The sequence below is a fragment of the Callionymus lyra genome, chromosome 9 (genome assembly GCF_982586985.1).
Source record: "Callionymus lyra chromosome 9, fCalLyr1.hap1.1, whole genome shotgun sequence".
In the NCBI taxonomy this organism is placed as follows: domain Eukaryota; kingdom Metazoa; phylum Chordata; class Actinopteri; order Syngnathiformes; family Callionymidae; genus Callionymus; species Callionymus lyra.
Window position 1 is genome coordinate 1,522,976 of NC_141826.1, and position 10,417 is coordinate 1,533,392.

At 38.8% G+C, this 10,417-nt stretch overlaps 1 protein-coding gene across 1 annotated transcript; it reads right to left on the reverse strand.

Moving 5' to 3' along the window:
* Positions 1-6,452: 6,452 nt before the first annotated feature.
* LOC148071409 (POU domain, class 3, transcription factor 4-like) lies at positions 6,453-8,386 on the reverse strand. The gene has a single exon (XM_087798731.1). The coding sequence runs from the start codon at positions 8,361-8,363 to the stop codon at positions 7,296-7,298; it is 1,068 nt and encodes a 355-aa protein (XP_087654857.1). The 5' UTR covers positions 8,364-8,386; the 3' UTR covers positions 6,453-7,295.
* Between the last annotated feature and the right edge of the window lie 2,031 nt (positions 8,387-10,417).

Here is a 10,417-nt window from a genome sequence, read left to right on the forward strand (position 1 = left end):
ACATTGACTGGTATGACCTAGAGTACAGGGAATGGATGCATGACTTTGTGGACTGCCATTAGCAGAACTGCTAGATCAATCCAATGAGCTGGTGGTAATACTGTTGGCACCAATGTTCTCCACTTGGCTGGTGACATTACCTTTTCCTGCTGAGATGGCATTTAGGGATCATGATCATTTTATACGAATATTCTATCAGCTATTTGAAGCAATTCATAATGAAACAATGTTTTTTTTTATAATATAACAAACAAAATTATCTGCGAGTGCTTCAAGTCTCCTCTACGAGAGTCACAGACGTTTTAATGGCACCTTTTTAAAATCTACACCAGATTGTCCGTAGGGAAGGATTGAGCTCAAGGCCAAGGCCCATGGACAATTTTGAAAGTTAGGAAAAGTACTCCAAAAGTATTTTACTTTTGGGTTTGATCATTTTAAACATTTTTTAACATCTTTAACTGGTGGTGTGCCGCGGAATTTCTTTTCAATCAAAAAAGTGTATGGAAGTATATCAGTGCCATCAGAATATTGAATGGTTGAATTTAATATTTGAAAAAAAAATGGAAAGGTTGAATTTGTTATATATTTTAATTTCAATTATTCAATATTTTTTATTCATAGCCTGTTAAATTCAATATAAAAAATATTCGAATCATTTTAAATTTAATATTTAAAAATGTGAAGCCTTTTAAATTCAATATAAAAAATATTCGAATCATTTTAAATTTAATATTTAAAAATGTGAAGCCTTTTAAATTCAATATAAAAAATATTCAAAGTCTTAAATTCAAAATAAAAATATTTAAAGTCTTAAATTCAAGATAAAAATATTCAAAGTCTTAAATTCAATATAAAAATTCGAAGCCTTGCTAACTCAACATAAATGCAGGGCTAACAGTGCCACCAGACAAAAACGAACAAGTACCGAGCTACTTGATCGTACTTTCGGTCAGTCATGCATAAGCGATCAGGTGACAACATTGAAGAACTGCAGCATCAGTTTAGATATTTTACTGACAAAGTGTCAACTTCGTTTTAACGTCTGGAGTTTAAACATCTTACAAAACATCTCACCAACTATCTGTAGTTGTCTCCAATCCATTAAAAGTTCTTAGCCTTCCTTGGTCCCAAATCGCCATATGAGGCATATGTAAGGCCTTTCACCCTCCAACAGCAATGACACCTTGCAGACCATTGTGGATTCTCCAAGATTACCCACTTTGTTACACTTCTGACAGGCTGGGATTTTTATTTTATTTTGCACATTGTTGAAAAAAAAACAATGTTTTGCAGGTTTTTTGCAGAACTATTGTGTTCTTTTGTGATTTATTTAAGCATTACTTTTTTTTTTGTTTTGTCGTAAAACTGTTTTTGTAAAATGGTATGGCATCCCCCGCCATTGGCCTTTTCTTTTTCTTCGACATTTTGCACACCTTTGTGTAATTCTCTGAAAACGTAAAATCACGCATCGGTCAACTTATTGCATCATGTGTAAACCTCAATGTATCACACTTATACAACATAAAATCAGTGTAGATTATGGACTGATGAAGCATCTGTTGCTGTGGTGATGGTATGGAGATGGGGGCCCAATCATAATTTTGCCTAGGGGCCCCAACATGGCTAGGGCCTGTTCTTGTACCATTCATTCTATCTTTAATCTTAAAACGCTAATGAAAAAGGGATATCAACTTTTTGTTTTTTAAATAAAAAAAAACAAAAGTTTAATGGCACCATTTAAAAAACACATTTTCGGGGAAAGGCCTCAAAATGTGACCATCAGTAAAAAATGATATTATTCCTCACACACAAACATCCAAGACATTACACAGACAGTACAGTCATGCTGTGTAACAAATATTTCTGAAAGTTCATTTTGACAATATTCTGAGGAACAGCAGACCCACGTCATGTCCTTTGTTTTGATCAGTCAGATGTGAGCCACAGCTCTCCAGTGCGTTGATCGAGAAATACTCAAATTCAGAATTCAGAATTAATATGAACATTATACACATGTGCATTCATATACACAATATCCATTAAATCATGTTTTGATGACACGTGGTTATTAAAGGTAATTGCTGTCAAAGTTCTTGTAAAGTTAACGATGAGGCGCAGCAGGTAAAATATCTAGAGTGTGGATGTCATTTTGGTCTTTAAAAATTGTCATTAGAAAAAAAGGCTGTTGGCTAGTGCGTTTGTGCATGTGAATTCCGTGCAGATGTACCAACATTTTTGCATTTCGGGTTAAAATACCTTGGATTCTTGAAGTTTTTCTAGGAGTAAGAATCCATCCATTTTCTATTGCATGCTCCCTTATAGCGGTCGCAGGCTGACTGGAGCTCTGTAAGTAAGTAAGTAAGTGGGTAATTTTTATTTGTATAGCGCTTTTCCAGACCAGGGTCACAAAGCGCTTAAACAATCAAAACAATTTTCAATAAAGTAGATACTTTAAAGGTCAAGATAAAACTGATAACACAGTTTTGTAGTTTGTTTTCAGCGATTGTTCATTTGTTCCAGCGATCATTTGTTTTGTAAATTGGTTTAACAATTTCGTGTTTTGTTTTATGATTTTGTTTATTTGTTTTACGCCGTAAATCAATACCCACTTTGAGCAGCTGTTTCTGAGTCGCCCTCTAGTGCCCTCTAGCTGGTGAAATTGAAGCATAACACGCCGTAGACGGCGAGGCTAATTACTTTGACACGCTGCTCTTTGTTTTGGCCTCCCAGTGCTAATCAAACACTGCCAAAGACACACACAGCCCGGGCGGCGGAAGTTACACACGGACCCACTTCTGTCCCACTCTGTTCCCACAGTGCTGCTGTGGTTGGTGGCGCCCCACTCAGGTGTGAATCTATTTATCCTCATTAACCAGTGACTCCCCAAAGTCAGCCAATTAGAAGGCTGCTTCTAATGAAGCCATTAGCTGTCACATGAGGTACGGCCGTGCTTGTCATGAGTCCACTATCTGTGCATGTGTGCGTGCGTGTGTTTGCGCGTGTGTGTGTGTGTTGCTGCTAATAAAAGCAAGAGAATTAATGGAGTGAGCATATATGATAATGAGTTAATGTGGAACATGCAGGACAAGCAGTGATCAGCCCTCTGTCTCAAATGAAGATATCACAGTGATTTACTCCCTCCAAGCCGTACACGTTTGTAAATATACTTTTCGGTTTGTGTGTTTGCTTGTGTAGGCTCAATACACTGAGCTCTAACATGTATGTATTTATTAAACATTAATAGGCTTTTTGGTCCATGTTTTCAAGGCTCTTCTTTGTTTTTTCATCTGAAATAAAATGCTCTATGTAACTAATAAAGTCCTGTATGCGTAAGAGTATTTCTCTTTGTTGCATTTTTGTGATCAAATTTTTTATATTACAGAAAAAATAAGTTGTATTAGTGTAATAACCCCCATATCATTGTGTTGTAGCATTGTTCATGTCATTATTGTCTAAATTGAATAAACCACAAAACTCACAACACATGTATGCGCCAATTTAATCTTGCATGAATAGTTAACAATCAAATCCTATTTTAGTTGTAGTTTTTAACAGTAAATGTATGAACCAAGTTCTTAATTCACTCTAGTTTCTCTCCACTTCATGTTCCTACAAATTAAGAAACTTGTTTAAATCTTGTTTATGTTGGAAAGAATGATGATATAAACACAACGATTCTTACCTGAAATCCCTGTGACATGGCTTTTTCATGTATTTAATGCTTAAGTGAAAAGGTCCATCAATAATATTCCATTTGTATCTTCAAAGAAGTCACATCTGTTTACTAGTTTAAAACAAATATTTGATGAAAATCACCTCATTGTGGCTTATTTGTCTAGTTCCTAATACATTACCTAGCAACAGAACAAAAGTTATCTAAAGAAGAAAAAAAGGAAAACTTAAACTTAAAGAAGGTAACAAAGAGAAGGTACATGGAACACTTAACAAGTTGAGAATGTTTCAACTTAATCTTTATAACAGTACTATAGTATAAACATCATAACTGAAAATCCGGAAAAGATTTCTATTCTTTTCAATGATTGGTTCAAAATGGACTAACTGGGAATTGCATGTTAATGCTGGTCTGGATGCTGGAAGGTATTTACAGATATGTTTATTATTTTAGACTTTTGTAATTCTTCTGTTGTGGCTAATAATGAATAAATCAATTTGTTTTATCTGAATTAAAATGTCGGACTCATTGAAACATAATGAATAAATTAGAAGAAGTTATTAAAATATTATGAAATACTTTTATATGGAATTATCTCTTTAATCCGAATATCTTTCATGGTGGATGCGTGCTTTTCCGGGTTTGGATGTACAAATGAACAAATGATGTAATGCTTTGACGTGTGTGTCCACGTGTGCATTGGCTCGTGTCTTCTGGGATTGTGTGAGTGTGAGTTTTAATGGGTTCATGGGCAGGAAAGAGACCTACAGCGGTATGGGTGTTTGTATGTTGTTGTTTTTAGATAGAAGTGAATGTGTGGGTCAGAGATTAACATTGACATATATTTCAACGAGGGTCGTTGAATAAAGGATGGAAGAGTTCGCAAGAGAGTAGCTAAGACTGTAAACAGCTTAAGTGACTAAATATGGAGTTTGTTGAAAAGAAACATGATGTCACTGTAAAGCTCTAACTATTATGTATTTTGCGTGGAGCCGAAACTGGGTCAATTGTGTTGCTCTGCGATCACAAAAACACACAAAGAGTGGCATTTGTGTGGACACATTAGTTACTCATCACTGTCAGTGTTTCCGACCAAAGTGTGTGTTTACTTGTTTGTATGCCTGCTGCAATTCTGACCCAAAGTAGATGAATGAAATCAATCAGCTGTGGTTTTCTTTTTCTCCTCCGCTACATATATTCGTCCCCTTTCACCTCCACCCTCGCACCCCTCTCTGTCTCCCCTGCCCCCCTCTCAGGGACGCAGACTGAGGAGATGCATAAATTCAGACACATTAGTATTCCAGTCAGGCTCTGTGTTTTCAAGGCAAGGCCTAGCACCCTTCTCCTCCTCTCCTTCACTCTCTCACTCTATTTCTGAATCATTTAAGCAGCCATGCATACACTAATTTTCAAACCAGCATTAAATTATTTTGAGGTATTGTGATTTTTTTTTCAGGGATATTGCTATATTTTTGCCCTTGCATGGCCAATTATACGCAGCTGTAGTCTTTGAAATGAGATTCATCTGCTTCTGATTGTGTGTGTGCACTTGAATGTGTGTGTGTGTGTGTGTCAGTGTTTGGCTGTCAGGCCCAGCGGCTGAGGCGATAAATCACGCATGACTGATTGAGGAGGGCAGAGGCCCTGGACAATAACATTTCAGGGAGACCGCATGCAAAAAGCTCCTCAATTTTCCAAGAGTCTCATCTTAACACCTCTTGATGTATTTTACGGCTTCTCTTCTGACAACCGGGGAAAATATTATTTGAATCAACAAAGCTCCTGATTAATATATTTTTTAACCATTATGTTTGTTGAACATAAGGAAGGCCCAGTGAGGGAGCGCGAGGATGGACATGTTGTCTCTCCACCTGAAGCAACTTCAACTACATCAAAGCGTGATGATGAGCTTCACCTGGTTGTGTCAGGCCTCATAACCTCACAGCCGCTTATTTTAGCATCAAAATGCCTCAATGCTACATTTTGAATAGATTTTAAAACAAATGGTGATATCTAATTCAAACACATTTTTCAATGACGCTACACATTTGTAACCCTCTGGTGATCAAGCAGAAAATACATAAGTTTCACACCATTATCAGTGCTTAATTTTTTCTATACATTAATTATGTTGTTATGTTATGATATTTGTCAATTCAAGGTCTTATTTTGAAAAATAACCCTCTTCACACGACCCTTAAAGCAAACATGACCTGAAGGTCACATGGAACAAACTGCTGATCCAAGATAGAACGATGATTGTTATGGAAGAAATAATGAAAACAATTATTATTTTTTTTACAATTCTGTATTATCATTTTCTAAATATATTTTACTATTTTATTTAATAATTATATTAACTTCTAAGAAGTAACATAGTATTATTATTAATAATATTTTTTTAATGAAGCACTAACATTTACATTTTACAAAACAGTGATTAGGTTGATGATAAAGTTCAAAACATAATATTTTCAAAGAATTTAACAAATTACCTCAAAAGATTATTTTTTTTACTTAGTTAATAACAAATGGAAAAAAAAATAATGACATGTGATACATTTAAAATATATTGTGATGGTGGAGAAATTGTGGCCAATTACCCTAAGGCTTGTAAAATATACTTGCTTCCATCAAATTTCACTGTTATTAATTAGATCTTAATTCATTAATTTAAAACCGATTTAAACATATGTTGCTCAAAATAAAGGTTATGTTCATCATCTAAAAATACTTTTTAATAACTCGTTTTCGCACAGTGACCAGATTAATGAAGAAATTGTTTATTACAACATACATAGTTTATTTCAAAACATAATACAAGCTTTTATACTGAAAATAAATAATTGCTTGAGCTGTCGTCGAAATTTGGAATCAACCCGCCGATACAGTTCAATCTCAATGAAAATAGTTTTGTTTGTTTTTACAATTCTAATCAAGTGCATGGTTAACTGATTTAAATTAATGACTCCAAAAAGGGGTAATATATTTATAAAACTGTACAATATTGGAAAAATAGCAAATCAACCGATAACAGGTAATATTATAAAAAACCTTTTATACGAGAAATAAAATTATAGGCAGGTGTGTAGCGTCAAACTCGTGTCCACACAGTTTATATGGTCAAAATAAATGCATTTATAAATAATAACGAGTGTGTGTAGCTTCTAAAAAGAAAATCCCCCTCCAAGTGCTGTTCTTGTTGTAGTGATCACCCACTGGAATAAGGGCCTATATGTTTGCATATGCAAAAGAATGATCGTAATATACAGAGATGCTACGAATAAAGTTTTTAAAAAAAGCGTGAAAACACAACCGGTGAGTGGCAGTTCTATTATGGTCTGTTCACTCCACAGCAGTTTCAGCAAATCCCAAAATAATTGTTAAAAATAAAAAAAAACATCTGTACTCCTACAGAAAACGGCTGAGAGACAGAAACTAAAGGCCTTGGCGGGGTTTTTAGGCACATTTTTGTTTTGTATCCGTGATGTGGAGAGAATTAAACGGCTTCCAAAATATTAAACCAGAAGTGTGAGGTTTAGATGTTCCTTCACGGCTGAAGGACGAAGGCTGGCTGGGTGTTGTTGTGGAGGAGTCCCGGAGCACGAGGTTCCTCCTGGTGTCAGAGATCGTGGCACGAGGACGCGTCTCCTCCGCTCCCACTGTGGGAGTACGGTCCTTCGTGGGGCCCCGGCTCCCCGGGAGGAGTCATGCGCTTCTCCTTCTGCCTCCGGTTGCAGAACCAGACCCGCACCACCTCCTTCTCCAGCTGCAGGGAGTCGGCCAGGGACGTGATCTCCTGCGCGGACGGTTTGGGACACTTAAGAAAGTGCGTCTCCAGGACCCCCTTGACGCTGACCTCGATGGAGGTCCTCTTCTTCCTCTTCCTGCCCTGAGCCGCGATCTTGTCTATGCTGCTGGAGCTCCCGGTGGTCGAGTCCGCCTCCTCCAGCCACTTGTTCAGCAGAGGCTTCAGTTTGCACATGTTCTTGAAGCTCAGCTGCAGAGCCTCGAACCTGCAGATGGTGGTCTGGGAGAACACGTTGCCGTACAAAGTTCCCAGGGCCAGTCCCACGTCCGCCTGGGTGAAGCCCAGCTTGATCCTCCTCTGCTTGAACTGCTTGGCAAAGTGCTCCAGCTCGTCCGAGGTCGGGGTCTCCTCGTCGGAGTGGTCGTGGCAGTGGTGCCCGCCGAGGTCGCCGCAGTGCTCGGGGCTGAGGGTGTCCCTGAGGCCCGGGTGCATGCTCTGCCCGGGCGGGTTGGGTGGAGGTGTGAGCCCCCCGTGCTCCAGCATCCCGTTGACAGTGAATCCAGTCTGAGAGTAAAGGTTGATCTGCTGGCCGCTGTTGATGGACGAGTTGTGGGTCACCTGCGCCCCCCAGGCGCCCGGGTGGCTGTTGTGATGCGGGGAGTGGTGCGCGACGTGCGGGGAGCGGTGATGGATGAGCTGGAGGTCCTCTCGGCCCGGCTTGATGTCCGACTGCTCCATGGAGGCCGACCAGGGGCTGCCCTCCGACAGATTGCTCGCCCATTGGTGCCCGAGCGGGTGTCCGTTACTCTGCAGGTAGTCGCTCTGCAGCAGCTTCTGGTGACCCCTGTAGGGGCTCCCCGGCTGCATGCCCTGGCTGTCCGGGTGGATCATGGGACTGGAGCTGAGCAGGGTGTAGGGGCTGGAGGCAGCTGTGGCCATGCTGGCTGCTGGAGCCCACCAGAACTACTAAAGACAGGCAGCGGCTCAGATGCTGACATCTCCCTCTCTGGAGTCTCAGCCGCGGCGCACCGGTGACTGACAGCACCCCCGTCCAATCACACGCGCGGTCCCCAACCGTCTCCGCCAATCACGCGGTTGATCACCACGCAAGTGTTAACAGAAATCGAACCGGAAGTTAGCGCCGGTCCAGTGAGCCTGGCGGTGGAAAAAGATGCATGTGGAGCGCAGTTCCTGTTTATCAATTAAAGTTTCCAAGTGATTTACGCGGGAGTTTACTGCTGTGCCGACACCCCTGAGCGCGCGAGGAGGAGGTTCAGAGAGTGGAGGCATTTGTTAGACGTGACACAGCTTCGTTCAGGAGGACGCACGAGGCCAGAGCAGGTCTAAATATTAACTTTTAGTCCACTCTTGTGCACGTGTGACATTTGTGGCGAAGACATTTAAACACAGGTTTTGGGAAAATTTGTTTTTAAAATGTATTTGGGTGCTTGAAGTCACTGGTATCATTTAAAAACACAGTTTAAAGACTATACATCACGTGTAAGCAGTAAATATTTTATTTTATCTTCAACAAAAATAGATTTTAATCTACTACATGCTTAAGAAAAAACGAAGAGGTTATTTATATGGTAAAATGTAATTGTTAGAAACTTGCTTAAAACTAAAACTTGCAGAAACTTGTGTGGTGGCATTTCAGAATAAATACTATGATTTAAATAAAAAAAGATCAATACAATACAATACATTAAATATTAATAAATACATAATTTAAAAAAAAGGATGCAATTTTATCGTAATGTTTAGTGACAAAATTACATTAGGTTCAAAATTCATTATATTTTATCACAATGGCCAGGTTTCGTTAAATCTGTCCAAGAGTCCACAAATCCATATTTCAAATCCAAAACATGAAATTAAACACACGGGCAATGAAGACTGTGCCTATATAATAAAATATTTGAACAACATTAATGATCTATCCACTGTTAAAGAATTTTTTTATTCAATTTCCCTTTTAAGCATGTTTTTAAATACATTTTCATGATAGTCCCAATTCAACGCTGTCGAATCACTCTAATTCTCCCTAGACTCTGAAATGCATCAAACATATATATTTGAGATCCCATTGAACCATCATTAAGGTTTGCCATGAGAAGATTCTGCTCGACTCCCTCACTGATTCTGAAATTCCATTAAAATCGTCGCCTCAACTCCCAGGTTAAGCTTGATTTAAATTTGCATACATTTTCATACATTGAGTAGAAATAAAAAGACGGCAGCTGCCACCAGAAAGTCATTAAAGAGCAGCGAGCCGAGGAGGAGACGTCAGGGGGAAGACAGCGGGAGGTCGGAGCAGGTGAGCCGGACTCTGGGGCCTGGAGGTGAGCTGGACTGGACCGGCCCGTGGAGCTGCGAGGAGGAATGGCAGGATTTTCTTTTCTCTCGCAGCCGGGATGACATATGTTCGTGCGTCACTGCAGTGCGTAAACTCTTCACCTGTTTGTGCTTGGATTGTATCGTTGGATTGAACACTGAAGAACAGCGTTTTACAATTGACTCACCTAAAGAAATACTCGAGATCATGGACGATGGTCTAGGTACTCGCATGCATGGAAAAAGAATGATTTATATATATATATATATATATATATATATATATATATATATATATATATATATTATAAGTTATTTGATTTAAAACACATTTTCGGATTTTTATTGTATTTAAATAAATGTAAACGAATGACAATCTTAAATAAATGTACATTCACATTCCATGCAGGTTTTTTTTTCTATAATAATATAATATTCCCGCTGGTTGCTAGTTAATGATAACCAAGTTCACATATACTTTCTACATGTTATGCTCTTTTTTCCTGAACTTGTACTTATGTGTAAACTAAGTTACCAATGAGTTTTTGTCCCACGATGAAATGGAAGTTTTTGTTATTGCAATCGTTTAAATTACCGTTATGTTTATATTCTAAGCGAGTGCAACGCGGATGACAAAAAGACATAAAAGAAACATGTAG

Coding starts and splice junctions, on each gene's coding strand:
- LOC148071409 (XM_087798731.1), bottom strand. CDS start 8,363: ATGGCCACAGCTGCCTCCAGCCCCTACACCCTGCTCAGCTCCAGTCCC.